General features: G+C 49.9%; 3 protein-coding genes and 1 non-coding gene across 4 annotated transcripts; 3 read left to right on the top strand and 1 right to left on the bottom strand.

Annotated features, from left to right (window-relative positions):
- Window positions 1-261: 261 nt before the first annotated feature.
- On the bottom strand, window positions 262-986 carry AO090009000051 (uncharacterized protein; the record flags this gene model as incomplete). The annotated part of the gene is made up of 2 exons (XM_023236200.1): window positions 262-336; window positions 576-986. The coding sequence occupies 2 exons, from the start codon at window positions 984-986 to the stop codon at window positions 262-264; spliced, it is 486 nt and encodes a 161-aa protein (XP_023088497.1).
- An 8,211-nt stretch (window positions 987-9,197) lies between these two features.
- On the top strand, window positions 9,198-10,448 carry AO090009000050 (threonine/serine exporter family protein; the record flags this gene model as incomplete). The annotated part of the gene is made up of 1 exon (XM_001816519.3): window positions 9,198-10,448. One exon carries the CDS (start codon window positions 9,198-9,200, stop codon window positions 10,446-10,448), a length of 1,251 nt encoding a protein of 416 aa, XP_001816571.3.
- A 593-nt stretch (window positions 10,449-11,041) lies between these two features.
- On the top strand, window positions 11,042-11,113 carry AO090009t00002. Its single transcript has one exon. It is a non-coding gene; the product is annotated as a tRNA-Ala (tRNA).
- A 931-nt stretch (window positions 11,114-12,044) lies between these two features.
- On the top strand, window positions 12,045-13,644 carry AO090009000049 (putative MFS transporter; the record flags this gene model as incomplete). The annotated part of the gene is made up of 2 exons (XM_001816518.3): window positions 12,045-12,232; window positions 12,303-13,644. 2 exons carry the CDS (start codon window positions 12,045-12,047, stop codon window positions 13,642-13,644), a joined length of 1,530 nt encoding a protein of 509 aa, XP_001816570.1.
- Between the last annotated feature and the right edge of the window lie 2,173 nt (window positions 13,645-15,817).

Here is a 15,817-nt window from a genome sequence, read left to right as displayed (position 1 = left end):
TTGATCTACTGAAGTTGGTTCTGAAGAAGTTTGAGTGGAAGGAGTCGGGATGGCGGGTGGACTATGTGCAAGGGAATCGGCCGTCATGATGGTTCAGCGACCCATGCATAGTAGCTAGAATAGATTCACAAACATAGGGGTACATTGGAACATGGGCAATACAGGAGCAACTGATTTGAAATATACGGTGTACAATAATTCCGTTAAGATCCCGGTTCGAGGGTCGCACACCACAATGTCCCGAACTACATCAGCTGAGGATCACCGAATCACTCTATTGGGCATCGGATGACTCGCATTAGACTTTCCTCTCATCGTTCCAGGATCTATCTCGTGCTTATGGACAAAGAGGTAGAAGCCAGAACGCGTAAGCTAAAGTGAAGGGGTCACCAAACTGCCAACGTCTGGACCGCCAACTTCCTGATTGCTGCAGCGATGGAGGAAACGTTCCTTGTATCTGCTGGGATATCGTGACCTTTGCTGTGCACCACCCAGGTCGACATGGATGGATTGCACAGCCGATACAGTGCAAGTGAGTACTCAAGCAGCGGATCTTCAGCCCCGCCAATACTCACGGTTGGGATGTTGATGTACCCATTCAGATCTGGATCAATCACTGGAGTTCCACCTGGATCCATCCGGAATGGTGGGAGGGAGTTGATGAAGATAGCACAGCGAAACAAAGGTAGTTCTTGCGGGTACAATTTTGCATGGTGGATCAAGAATCCAGCTGCCAATGTGCCCCCATGGGAGAAGCCCAGGACCCCATCGAAAGGACCTTCCTCGTCTACAACGTCGTAAAGGCGGTCGTACGCACTCAGTAAAGACTCTCCCTCGGCACCATTGTCCGAAATAGACCGGGGAAACTTATAATAACTGTAGTAAGGACCGTCGTAGAAGCCCGAGATCCCCGGGCCTGGAATTGAATCCACGTCTCCCTCAAGAAAGTGGAATGTCACCGTGTTATCGCGACGAAGATCGGTCATTAGACCATCTGTTTGTTAAGCTGATTGGTCCATTCTAAGGCATCGTAACACATACTTAACTGGGACTGCAAGATCTATCACACATAGGTGAGTGCCACAAGCCCCGGCCATGCAATGCATTTGGCTTACCTTGGTATTGGTGCCCCAACCATGGAGACAAAGTAGTTTGAGAGGCATAATCGCTGGCGTTGTTACCACAGACAACCGCTGATTGGTGATAGGTATGGAGTCAGTTGGAAGAGTATTTGTATCTCAATATCGAAGACCATTTTACTCGCACGAATGCCACGCCTACGATGCTGGTTGACTTCAAAGGTCTCCGTGTCACCACGGAACATTTCCTTAAGAATATCAACAGTACGCATTTTGCTTCCGTGGTAACCTCCCAGAATTAGTGCATCGTGAACCAGTCTCTATAGGAATATTTCAAAAAGCAATATATTGTCAGATAATAGTTCCATCACATACAGGTCCCATTCGTATACTTCTATCACCAGTGAATGGAACTAGAGACTTGTACCAGTCCCAACAAAAAAGCAAGCGATAGTAAAGACACACATATACCGCTACTAGTATGAATGACCGGCTCGCACACTATTGACTAGTTTTCCCCAAATGCTGCGCTGTAAGACCTCTCATTCTTCGGAAACGTAGAATCCTTAACGTCGTCACGTTTTCCTGGAGATGCAGAGGGCGAATGGGCCAGATGTTCGTCTAATTATAAAATATTAGAGGAGTTGATATAGAAAATAAACAGAACTTACCCATTGAGAGTTTTGACCACTTCTTCACTTCTGTACTATCAGACCAATTTACCTTTTGCCGTAAGGGATATCCAAAGGGAAAGTTCTCTTGGAAAAACCCTTCACATTTTTTATCCTTGGAGCATGTATCCGAAATGCAGCAGCCAAAATCCCCTTCACAGGATCGACCACATGCTCTGCTGAACCAAAGCCCTGTAGACTTATAATACTCAGAATCCGCAGGTGAAAGATCTTTTCCATCGTCGCGTTTTCCCACAGGAGGTGTAGGGGAACGAATTCGCAACGGGGGACGGGCCCGAACTGAATATACAAGATTAGTAGGATTAACGTAAAGAACAATGAAAGAGAACATACTATTTGACAACCTTGACCATTTCTCTACGTCTGCAGGATCGGAATAATTTACCGCTTCGTGTAGGGGATATCCGAAAGGGAATGTCTCACTCCAATACCCTTCACATCTTTTATCACCAGAGCATTTATCTTCAAGGCAGCAGTCGACGTCCCGTTCACAGACGTTATTGCATTGCATGCTCCACATTGAAGATGAAGGACTCTCGATATTGTCGCGTTTTTCCACGCCGCCGGGCTGTTCGGTGAAGGGAGGAGCTATATCTACAATATCAGTCAGCCAATATGAGCGACAATAGATGCCAAGATAGTACAAGCTACGAAGGAGAGAGGGGGGGAAACCGCTGACCTTGGCTGTTGCCTGCAACCGCAGCAGCCGCGAGGCTGGCGAAGGCAGACAGAAAAGCCAGATGGAGCTTCATCGCGAGCAACTTGGGCCACGCGCAAGTGAAGGTGTAGGCCAAGTCTCAATATTTTGTTTGAAGATAGGTGATGGACATCAGAGCAAGGGCAACGTCGAGGGACTTTATAGCCCAGACCGAGGAATCATTATCGGGGAACAGTCCACGTTTGTTCTATACTGCCCCGTCCGATTCAACCTTCTCTATACACAGATCTAGATCCACATCCCCAGCCTGGGGTTGCTGAAAATATAGATCCCTCAGCCTATAGCAGTCCGAGCAGCGCTTACTCATCCCACCAACAAAGGCTTCCAAAAGAGAGCCACCAAGCGCCCTGGAAAGTTACTCCGGAGGCCGTCTTTGTCGGTTGAAGACAGAACAAAAATCGAGTTCCCCAGCATTACTTGGGTCAAGCCCTCTGGTTTTAGCATCTTTATTCCATAAACCTTATGCGGTGCCCCGTTGTCCCCTCCAGTAATTGTTCCTGGCATATCTACTCCGTACGGCTGTCCGTGCTTTATCTCTATCCACGATGGGATAAAGAAAAACGCACGGGCAAATGAAACGGAATACGCAGCCATGGCTCTTCCACGTGGCGCCATCATGAGGCAATTGCTCGCCGTCTTCCTGTTTTCATCTCTACACAAGTTCGTGGCGGTTCACTATCTTGAAATGGAATCAGCGGATGGCCATTTCAAGCTACGGATGACACTGCATAGAGATACTCAACGATTGCGGTGTTACAGTATCAAGATGAAAAGACCACCGTGAATAGGTATGGTTGCAATAACAACTTCTTAAATCATCTTCCCCGGTTTCATGGAAGTGCTGTTCATACGTCCAATATTCCACCAGTATCACATACTTAGATCTCTCACTGCACTCCGCTCCAGATATTGCCGCCTTATCTTAAGCAATTGATTTTAGTATAAGCAATCCCCTTTTTTCTTCTCTCTACTCATTCGTGTAAGCGAATCAGATGCGGCACCGGGGCAAGTCTGTACACAGATTGAATCCCACCATTTCTGAGTACCCAGCTCTTGTGTCTATCTTTGGGGACTCTAAGGGTCATTGTTTGCGGGCAAACAGGTAAAACCCAAATGCACGGTTAGACTACTGAGAAACATACATACGAGAACAATCAGAGAAAGAAAGGAAAGCATAGAAGAAAAGAGGAGAAATCAGTAAAAAGAAACAAACAAAAGAACAGAACAGGAACAAGCTACGAACACATAGTCTAGTCAAATGCCCAAGTAGATGTCTAAGAAACATACATACGAAAAGGGGAATGCGAGAAGAAATAATAAGGGATAATACAGAAAGAATGCTAGGAGAAAGGAGAAGCCAGTAAAGAAACACAAGCAAAGAAAAGAGGAACTGGTCATGAACAGACAATCTAACCATAGAGATGCACACGCACACCAGACACAAGATTGACTACCCTTCCATCTCCACTGGGTCTCGTACCGCAGATAGCTCTGCTAGTGGTTGCTGCGGAGTACCCCCTGGAGAGTATAGCGGCACCTCGAACTCGCTGGGTTCGCGATCATATCTCCAAGGATGTGGTATAGTTGCGATGCCCCTTTCAATATGTCCCTTTAATCGTGAATCGACAAGAAACGCACCCACCATGACTCCCATGATAGCCACACTGATACCAACACCGAGTGCCACTTTGGCTCCTGCTGAGATACCATTGTTTGCAGGTATGGGTGCATGTGTTGACGTGGAAGATGCTGCATCGAAGGAGCTTGTCCCAGTGGCAGTGGCGGTGGCGTAGGTGGCGGGTCCAATTCCAGGGCGGTTGATATTCCAACCAACCACAGGATATGCATGGACATTCGTAACGTCTGCAAATGCGGTCGTCTCCCTGGCCCACCCCGTGGACTCATGAGTCCAGTAGGCAACTGGAGTTCCACCTTGAATGGGGGATGCCCACTCTCGGGAAGTCCTTGTTACTAGGGTGTATTCTCTCTAACCTAGGTTAGCATTGGATATAACTGGCAAGGGCCTCACTTACGGGGGACAGTAAGCAGATAAGGTTCTCGACTGGTATTTGACAGAAGTTGATGCAATAGAGATGTTAGGAACGTTAGTAGGGCTAGCCAGAGGGCCAAGCTGGAAATTGGTTTCAAGACCATTATTTCCCTGTGCAATATTTGCGTCAAACCACTGTTCATATTCCAGTGGCATACATGGGGGTTCCGCGGAGGCAACAGAACTATATTTTGGGTGATATGCCCACAGATCATCATCATCATCCATTATAAAGCTGTCCAAGCAATCAGGATTCCATCTCCACGGTGTGGCGAGTGGTAAATATGACGTGACGACATCACCAATGGTTTCAGGTGGATATGAGGTCGCCGACATTGGTTAAGAGGGAGATGGCTACTGCAAGAAGGCGTTGATAGAAAGTAAGGGGTTGAAAGAGAGGGCGAAAGAAATGATTAGAACACGATGCAGAGAGCAGTTCTTGAGAGAGCTCAGATTCTGACAAGAAGAGAAGGAAACATTTATACCCTCTTCCCAATCTGGGAATAGGCAATGTTGTTCCTGAGCGAGACAGGGGCAAGTATAGTGAGCCTAAGGTCCCCGAGGAGATTGCGCTGGATTGCTGAGGCTGGTCTGGCTTCTAGTCATCTTCTGGTAATTTCCCATATGCAACGCGGGTACCTACAGAGAACACCGTTTCAGGATCGCCATGAGACACACGTGCCTACTGTTCTCTTCTTCAAGCAGCTCACAAACAGGAGCATGAGACACCATGACTACTTCTGCGTTATTGGGCTGGAAGGTAGTGGATATGATGACAACCCCATCATCAAAAGCAAAAGCAAAAGCATAGAGGCCTTCGTTGGGCTCTGGACAGGTTTTAGGTCACCCAGGAAGACGCATTAAACCCCCAAGCCATGAATCCCATGGTACCAACCCATCCGCTCATCAATGGCTGGCCTCAAGGACCTGGGTGAGTATCATATTCCTACCATCTAGGCAAATCGTTTCCACTGTCGGTGGGCGGCTTTGGCAAACCGCGTTTCTAGAAGCCTGTATGTCTTAGCCGGGCACCATTCATCTCCTTTTATGCATCCTTGAGCCTCCTACAGGCCCGGTCTCGTATACTACAGCAAGCGAGAGAGAACACCTCGTGATTTCTTTTCCGCCCTCAAATTAGAGAGCGTTTGAAGATGTCTTTCTTTGCCCGATCTGGTAATGTAGTCAGCCATCTTTTCGGGGCTCTAAAACCCAGCGAACCCGGCCAAAATGGCTTGTCCAATTGGGCATCAACTCTAAGGCTCGTCTGGAGGCGTACACCGCCAAAACATTTATCTCTAAATTCATTCACCGCAATGATTCAGTAGTTGAAACAACCACGACTAAGGTTTTTGTACAGGCGCAAGATCCTTCATGGCGAGTTAGGGTGCCTGCGCAAAGCATACCTAGCGTGAAGTCATTCAACATGGATTCACTCCATGAAATACCGTGCTCAGAGTACGATAATATTGATCTTGTAGGGCTCGCAACCCTATAGGTTCCGATAGGACTAGTACTCTGTAGTCTGAGGGTTTCTAGCGACTGAATCATGTCCCTAGGTGTTTTTCTGAGCTTTTCTTCTCGCACTGGTGGCGCGAAGTGTGCAAGAGATCGACAGCTGAGAAAAGTTCCGCGGTTTGGATCCCTTTTTTCTTCTGAGGCTTTTAAAACGAAGCAAGACATATACGAGCCAGGAAGGGAAATATTTGGAAGACGATTCATAAAAAACAAAGCAAAACAATCTCGGGGTACACACCAGACCCATCGCTTCGTGAGGCCAAGCCTCCCCTATATTCTGAGTTAGCTGGGGGGAAAAAAAAGTGGATATCCCTCTCTTTGATAGAATAAGTCTCATCAAGATTGTTTACGTGTCCCCATCTATGCGTGTACTGATATAAGGTAGCAGCTACTCTGTACACTTGCCAGTGGGGACCAGTTGAGAGGTGCTACATTTTTGTGAAGTCGGATTTTAGAGAGGAGGTATCGTAAAACGATCAGTTGAGTCCCCTGTGGTACTCTTGTATGTGCATATTCATCCTCTGCATGGAATTTGCCAAGGGATCGTGAATCGCACTAGACGAACACAACTAACCGATGGTCGTCAGATGGCATATTGAAAGACAATAATTAATCTTTTTTTTTTTTTTGTTTTTCTCTTCTAATAATAGTCGGATAGAGCACACTGTTGCTGACGTTTGAAAATGAATCACGACGGGAAAAATGGCTCTGGAACATGTACGATCGCAGCCGTTGGTCTAGAAATGGTCGGTCATGAGGTGGCCATCGTCCTGATTGGAAGTTGTTCTCATTGCCACCGTGAAAAGGGGATCCACTGTCAGTGTCCATCCCGGCAGATCCACTCGAGGGTTGCGTGGAGGCCAAAGCCGGTTTTGATAGGGTTATCCATGTCAGCAGTTCTTTGTTTGCTTGGCTTATGTTTTGCTTTGCTTTTGGGGAGGCCTGGAAAATGAGGCCATTGACGGACAGTCACAACACCTGCTAGCCCATTTAGGATGATTTTGATTCCCTGCCGATCCAACGCCATCACAACCACTACCACCATCACTCTTTTCTCTTCTTTTCTTTTCCTTTCCTCCTCTCACTCCCACGATGCCCACAACTATATTGACTTTCTCTACGGAGTATATCTCACAAGTCCCCACCATCATTCCATGAATCCTCGTCTTCCAATGACTTTTCGACGACTTATCCAGGCGGAGACGGACGGATACTCTCGGTGGGTCCACCGCGCCAAAATTCATCATTCCTATGCGAGAGACTGACACTTTGCAGAAAAACCGGTCCACTTTTTGACATTCACTCGCAGACGGGGATTATCGTCCAATACACCGGGTTAATTCTTCTCGCGATGAGATCATGGCACGTTTCCCACCTTTGACCTTCACTAGAATGAAGTAACTAACGGTCAAATGGTTTGACTATCAAAAAATGGCTCTCCACCTCCTCGGCTCATCACGGTCGATCTCTTCTCGCCTTTCGCACTCTTTTCTCCCGTCTCTTCTTCTTGGTCTTCTTCTTCTCCCCCTTCCAAACTATGTTTTGCGTTCTAGACTCAACTTATTTTTGGTTCGCCTCCGTCCAAGGCCGCAAAATCTCTCCACCCACGTTTCCACGCCGTTAATGCCATTGTCGGTGCCATATATCTGTGAAATTTTGCTCTCGTGTGCCTGGATATCTATCTGCTCCTTTAATCCTCGTCCTGTCTTTCACAATTGTCCTTCACTGCCTCTCGTTATTATCCGCCTCCGACAACATTCGCTCTGCAAACATACCATCCGCCTAAAGCTTCTCTCTTTTTGCTCTTTTTATCTTTTTCTCCGCCTTTACTTTCTCTAAAGCTTTGAGCTTCAGCAGCTGGACTGCTCTACCACCCAATGTCACATTCCCGTGAGGGCAGCGATTCTTACGAATGGCTGAACCCCCAAGTCAATCCAGAGCAACCCGATACAGCAGACCATCGCCATGATCAGATCGTCGAGCAGCCTTCCCCTCCTAGCCCCGAGCTACGCCCCGACGACCCGCTGAATGAGCACTCTCGCCCTCAAAGAGTGAGATTTCAGTCTACAAATGCTCAGGAATCGGAAGCCCCTCTACCCGTTCGACCCTCAATGGCTCGTTTCGATTCAGACCAAACCCTCATGTCGGTCCACTCCATCAATCCCACTTCCGCCCGTTCGACCGACCTATCCGACGCCCTCCGCGCAGAGGCGGAAGCAGAACCCACTACATTGGCAAGAGGACGAGATGGCAGCGCGAGCCCCCCAGAAGTTCCCCTCGACTACGATCCCGAAAGATCAAGGTTCAGCAATGACGTTCCTAATCGCTCCCCATCCGTTGGCGCACGGTTGAAGGCTGCTAGCAAGCTAATTCGTCAGAAGACAGTCCGACTAGGCGAACGGCTTGGCCGACCCCAAGATGGTGGCGAGGACCTCGGAGCATCTCTTTTACCCGACGACCTTGAGGGCGGCGTGCCATATCATGAAATCCAAGAGAGGAGGAAGCCCACAAACGAAACCCCTGAAGAGGAAAAGCAGGATTTAGCTCCGAGCGCAGAGGCACATCGCCTTGTGCGTCGAGTAACTCAGTCTCAAAATGCCTTGCGCCAGCGCAAGCCTAAATCGGCTTACACGCGGTCGGGGCAGACCACCCCGGAGGGTTTGGGCCGCCCTGAATCATGGTATAACGCCAGGTCTCGATCTTTTAGCGGTGGAGGCATCTTGTCCCAACTCCTCAAATTGCAAGCCGGTCAGACGGGGTCAACAGAAAGTGTCACGACCGACTCATCCGACAGTGAATCGCAGGTTTCGTCGGGGGCCGCAACACCGAAATCTGGGGCGGCGACTCCCAAGCGGGAAAAGTTGAAGTGGTACAAGAAACCGCACCATCAGTCGACAGCTTCTCTAGTAGAAGCCTCGATGAACCTGAGTCGTGCCAGCCTTCCCGCTTCAGCGGACCCTCTTGCGTTTGCTACCCCGAAGAAACGTAAGAAGAAGGCCTATGGCAAGACCCGCTTGGAAGACGAGATTCGTGTGACGGTGCATATCGCAGAGATCCTTGCCCGGCAGCGCTATATCATGCAGCTATGTCGTGCCTTGATGCGTTACGGCGCGCCCACCCATCGTTTAGAAGAGTACATGAAAATGACAGCGCGTGTGCTGGAGGTCGAAGGCCAATTCTTGTATCTCCCGGGATGCATGATCATGTCCTTCGATGATCCCACCACCCGCACGGCTGAGGTCAAGCTCGTCCGCATGGTCCAGGGCGTAGATCTAGGTCGCCTAGCGGAGACTCACAACGTGTATAAGAACGTTGTCCACGACCTAGTAGGGGTTGAAGAAGCTAGCCAGGAACTGGACAGCATCATGCAGCGCTCTCCGCGCTTTAACAAGTGGCTCTTGGTCCCTGCATATGGGCTGGCTAGTGTCGCCGTGGGTCCATTCGCATTTGATGCCCGACCGATTGATATGCCCATCTGTTTCTTTCTAGGATCCCTGGTCGGATTTATGCAACATGTCCTAGCACCCAAATCCGTGCTGTATTCGAATGTGTTCGAGGTGTCGGCGGCCGTTTTGACGTCCTTCCTCGCGCGTGCATTTGGCTCCATCAAGTCTCCCTTCGGGGGCGAGGAGTACCTTTTCTGTTTCTCGGCCCTCGCCCAATCCTCGATCGCTCTCATCCTTCCTGGTTTCATGGTGCTGTGTAGCAGTCTGGAACTGCAGTCACACCAGATGATTGCGGGGTCGATCCGTATGGTCTACGCTATTATTTACTCGCTCTTCCTTGGTTATGGAATCACGGTGGGCACGACAATCTACGGGCTTCTCGATGGTGCTGCCAACTCTCAGACGACGTGCAAGCGGCTGGACGTGTGGGGCAGCGAGTACATTCAGCATTTTGTCTTCGTGCCGGTCTACGTCGTCTTCCTCGCCATCATTAACCAAGCCAAGTGGAAGCAGGTACCGACAATGATCGTCATAGCGATTTGTGGATACGTTACCAATTATTTCAGCACCAAAAAGCTGGGCTCCAATTCGGAAGTCGCCAATACGGTGGGTGCGTTCACGGTCGGGCTGCTTGGCAACTTGTACAGTCGACTCTGGCATGGGCATGCCGCCACTGCCATTCTTCCCGGGATCTTTGTGCTCGTCCCATCCGGCTTGGCCTCGAGTGGCTCGCTGATGGCCGGTATTACGTACGCCAACGAGGTACGAGAAAATCTAGCCAAATCGAACAGCAGCGACACCCTCAACAGTGCTAGTCAGGATACATCGATCGCCAGCTTGGGATTCGGTATGATCCAGGTCGCCATCGGTATCACCGTCGGCTTGTTCATTGCTGCTCTGGTCGTTTACCCCTTTGGAAAACGACGCAGCGGTCTTTTCAGTTTCTAATCTCTTGGTTTGCATTTTGCAATGTTTTTACGGCGTGTACGATTTATGTTTGGGATAGAGGTTTATTTTGGTTTTGTATATTGGCATACTGTTCATACTTGATCGGTCGCGTTTCAGCCCGCCGTATGTAGATTATGTAGACACTTGAAGAGCGAAAATTACCTGTCATTTTCTAGCCAGGACATGCTGCACCAGGACTGTATATCTCTTTCACCTTGTGGTGGTTCCCTCTGAGGTCATTTAGCCTTAGTGAACCATTTGAGTACGTCATGTAGGAACTTGAAAGTAACCCATCGTGTCCTCGGTTAGGTTGGAGATAGACGACTTGGCTCGGGTAGAGCCGACAATTATATATATAACGGCACATTTCCATGAAGTCAGAAGAAACTCAACGACTCTGACCAGGCAGAAAGGGCAGAGTCTACGAGGTGAAAATGTTGGATGACAGTAGAAACATGCAGGATGATCCATTGATCCACAGAATCTCCTCGACACATGGCATACCATCATCCATCGAGGAGGATTTAGTCAGAGTCAGGTAAAAAAAGCTTTTGACTTATATTGTCAAAGCGTGTACCGTCGAATATCGAATTGGGGATGTGGTTTAGTGGTATAATACTCCCTTAGCATGGGAGTGGTCCGGGGTTCGATTCCCCGCGTCTCCATCTTTTTTGCCTCCATTTTTTTACTTCGATGTTTGCTATACCGAACAAACCTTTAGGGCAACGACAGCACGTGCAATATATGAAAGGATTCTATACAATGCAGACTCTCCGTGGTAGCTGCTCTCGAGAACTCGTCTTTAGCGATAGCCATCTCTTACCCGAATCCATGCCTCGGAGTTTATGAGACGGCTGGAGTCGGCTGTAACTGGTCGAGAAGGCCGTAGCGACCAGATTCGGTGACCTTAGTGATCCCCCCGATGGACTAAGCACTTAGTTTGGAGCTCAACTGGCATCATGCATTTCGACCAGCAGAAGACACGGCTCAGGATGTGAGTCCAAGACACGGAGATCCTGCGAGCCAAGAAACGCCGCATGGCCTGACACGAGCGTAACCTCGGAAGTTCTCCAGGGTCAACCATTCAGCCTAAAGAGGGCAATCTCAACGAAATGCCGTGCCAAACTGCAGTAAGCTACACAGGAAAGCTCTTTCCCCACCTTTTGCCAAAACTCTAAAGCTGGCCGATCCCCCGGTCATGCTCCGAGTCTATGCTCAAGATGGGAAAGCATGGCATTGGACTTTGGGCCCGCGTGGGGGAGTCACGATGCGGATTGGTCGAAGCTGTGCTGAGTCGATCGTATATTCCTCAACCCCAGCTTTTTTGCCCTTAGGCTCGTCCCCGGATGAGATCATCCTGCACATGGAGAGGCACCCCCACGTCGGCTTGTGCCGTTGCTTGGCTGGTCCTACCCCGGGATTTGGGTGGAGTGGGTTGGGCATGATGGTCGTTTGCGACCGTGTCATCCTATAATAGTCTCTCCCTGCTGGGTGATTTGCTTATATAGCGTTCGCTGGGACCCTGAGGTCGGATCCATTTTATTTCCTACATCGTTTCGTTCATTGCTGCTGTGTTGTTGACAGAGACATCTCATCATGGACGAGGGCAAGATCACCGATCATGAAGTGATGGGCGAGAAGGCAGATATCACCCATGAGGAGGTGGTCCAAGTGACCCAGTTGACGCCCGAGGAGCAAGCCATCGAGAAGAAACTGCGGCGGCGCATTGATTGTTTAATCATGCCGTTGGTCATTCTCGTGTATTTGATGAATTATATTGATCGGTAGGTGGAGTGATCTTTTGCTTGAGCGCTACGACGTGGCAATATGTGTAGACTAACCCAGAGCCTACAGGAATAATTACGCCGCCGCCAAATTGCAAGGTCTAATGGACGACTTGCACATCGATGATCAACAATACCAAACCGGCCTGTCCATTCTCTTCGTCGGTTATATTCTAATGCAGGTTCCGTCGAATCTGCTTCTAAACTACATGGGCAAACCGTCGCTCTATCTCGGCTTTTTCACTACCGCCTGGGGCCTGGTATCGACGTTGACCAGCCAAGTAAAGAGCTATGGGGGTATCGTCGCCTGTCGGTTTATCCTGGGTCTAGTGGAGGCTCCGTTCTTCGCCGGCGTGCTATTTTATCTCTCCAAGTGGTATACGAAGAAAGAGTTGGCCCTGCGCATGAGTATCTTCTACTCCGGCTCCCTGCTGAGCGGCGCCTTTGGTAACCTCATCGCTGCCGGGATCCTGAATGGTCTCCAGGGCCATCGGGGCATTTCCGCTTGGCAATGGTTGTACATTATTGAGGGCGCCATCACCATGGCCGTCGGCTTGACCGTGGCGGTGCTGCTCCCCGACTTCCCCGACACCTGGAAGCTGTTGTCGCCGGAGATGAAGCACGTCGCCAACCGTCGTCTCGCCATCGAAGCGGCCGAGGCCGACGTCGACGAAGCCGGCAAGATGAGCCAGGTCAAGGGCCTGAAGCTGGCCTTCTCGGACATCAAGACCTACGCGCTCGCCCTTGCGTACATGGCCATCACCGGCGCCAGCGGCTTCCAGAACTTCTTCCCCACACTGACCAAGACGCTGGGCTACACCGAGACCATCTCGCTGCTGCTGGTGGCGCCGCCCTACATCTTCATGGTGGCGTACAGTCTGGCCCATTCCTACCTGTCGGACCGCTTCGGCAGGCGGTTCTGGTTCTTCGTCTACCCCATCCCCATCACAATCGTCGGGTTTGTCGTCTTCATGACCACCGACGGCTTCGGCCCGCGTTACTTCTCCTTCTTCCTCATGATCTTCGTCTTCGCGCAGAACGGCACCGTCTACTCCTGGATCGCCAACTCCATCCCGCGCCCGCCGGCCAAACGCGCCGCCGCCTACGCCTTCATCAACTCGGTCGGCAACTCGGCCAGTATCTGGACCCCGTATACCTACCGCGACACGGACTATCCGTATTACCGGCCGGCGATGGGGACATGTATCGGTCTCCAGGTCCTGGGGCTGGCCATGGCGGTCTTGATGTATTTCCACCTGCGGAGCTTGAACAAACGGCTGGACCGATTGGAGGACGAGGAGGTGACGTTGACGCCGAAGGAACTCGAACGGTTACAGAAGACGGCGGAGATCGAGGGCATCGATATTGCAGCGGCGCGACGCTTGCAAAAGGGGTTCCGATATATGATCTGATGGGGTTTAGTACTGTTTCAAGTGTAGCCAGACGTGTTTTTTCCTTAAGAATCTAATTTTTCGAGTTAATAACTCATATTAATGAACCGTACACGGGGCGTGACGCGGATTAGAAATAACAAGACAACGATGTCAAACCGGTCGAGGTAAGAAGGGGTCATGGATTTCAGGCGACCCAACGCATGCAGTGCAATAAACATTTAATGCTCATATGCCGAGGAGAGAGTGGCCTGGTGTATGCTTGCGACCGTAAAAGCCGCGCGGAACGGTATTCATCTGGACCGATCAGCGTCGCCGTCGGAGAGATCCATTTTTGAGGCATCCGTCTTCTGGTATGGCCCGTTCGGCCCAGATTCATGGTGTCGATCACAGCAAACAAACAGGGGCGATGTGGAACCTTCCATGCTGCCAATCAAGCCATATTTGCATGAGATCAGGTCCACTTGATGCGGGGATATGAGCTGTTTGAATGCGTGCTCGTGGGACTCTATCCAGATTCACCCCCTTCGTTGAGTTGATCGATTGGTTTGACCAACCTGGAAGACGTGGTACTGCTATACACACACGCCACAGCCGTGGCGATGCAGGCCATAGACGTGTATCGCAGTCGCTGATGTTTATTCGCGAATAGGCAACCATAGAAAGGGTGCATTCCTCTGATAGCCGATGATATCATTGCACCTGAAGGCATCCCTTGCGTGCTCTGTGAGAGGTCTTGTTGTGATGGGTGGAGCATAGCACTCCCATGAGGTGGAGGAGGGGAAACCCGGGGAAACGATGATCGACCACGAGCGATGATTCGTTCGACAGGCCACGGACGACTCTGGTCCGGTCTCTTTCCAAACGCTCAGCTGCGGCGATCCGATCCATGGTGAGGGCTTCATCGCCGCTTTGGGCCACGCACAGGTCACGTGGACAGCGGGAACCCGACAGGAGCATCGAGTATATAAACCCCTCGTCTGGACATGTCAAACGGGGATAGTATATCTGGAGCATTGCCGGTCCGTAGATTATCGATCTACAATATCTCTGCCTGATTTAATTGAGTTCAATCGACCTCTTATCGCAATAAACTCATCATGTCCACCCTCATGCAAGCGTCGCGTCCCCTCGCCCGTGCCCGCAGCAAGTCGAACACCATGCGGCCTTTCTCGATTGCCATCCCGGCCAGACTTGCCAACGAGTGGATGCACATGCCCAAGCCGCGCGGGTTCCTCGCGGAGTACGTTCTGTCTTCTTTTCTCCTGACCCTTTTTTCCTTTCTTCTGGTTGACGTCGGGAGTGACGTCATTGACACCGACGAGATATGCCTCAGCATGGAATGGAATGTGGAATTATGGAGTGAACCAGAGATTGACTAAATTGTCTGCAATAGGAAAGACACCACCCCTCGTCAAGAAAGCCCGTACGGTAAAAAGATGGAGTTCAACTCTCTCCGAAGTGTGCAGCAGACCATGTCGGAACACGGCCACCGTCTCGACCAGCTGGAAAAGTCGATGTAAGTCTGTTTTCTCAGCGGATCTCATGATGATACCCTAGTTACTGACTCAATCCTTATAGGCAGCAGTTGACTCGCATGCAGGGCGTTTATTAAGATTTGCTAGAACGCGGGTCGTCGCATTGTGTCAGAAATCTGGAGTTTCTATACACCCCACATACCTTTTTACACGGCCATGGAGGCTGTTATACATCAAATGGTCAATCGGAGAGTGTCTTCTCTCATGCAAGTGACCGCCCTTTTACCCCCACCCGATTTGTCGAGCAGGACCTGATAGCGAGGAGGGGAATCATCTGGCATGAGAAATTGTATATACTACTGCTCGTATTGATATCACTGATTTTGCTATTTCACTTGTGTGTCTGTCTTTTGCAATCTAAATATATGATTCGCTTGACAGTTATTTACCATTTAGTATGTTGTATGTTTAATGATGTCGGGCTGCAAGTCAGTATCAATTGACCCAATGGTCAACCATCTCATCACATACCTACATCCCACCAGACTTAGGATGAAATGACCTCAAAATACCCACTCAGAAGATCGATAATTACCACGACTAGTAACAACAAAAGTAGCCGAAAGAAACCAGAGCCACATACCACAAAAGCTAGTAAACAAGCCACCAACAGTCAAAATAAACTATCCAGCCTGCATGTCTTACGTCCATGCGAT

Source organism: Aspergillus oryzae, chromosome 1 (genome assembly GCF_000184455.2).
Source record: "Aspergillus oryzae RIB40 DNA, chromosome 1".
Taxonomy (NCBI): domain Eukaryota; kingdom Fungi; phylum Ascomycota; class Eurotiomycetes; order Eurotiales; family Aspergillaceae; genus Aspergillus; species Aspergillus oryzae.
Note: the sequence above shows the minus strand (reverse complement) of the source record. Positions and strands in the feature narration are given on the sequence as shown.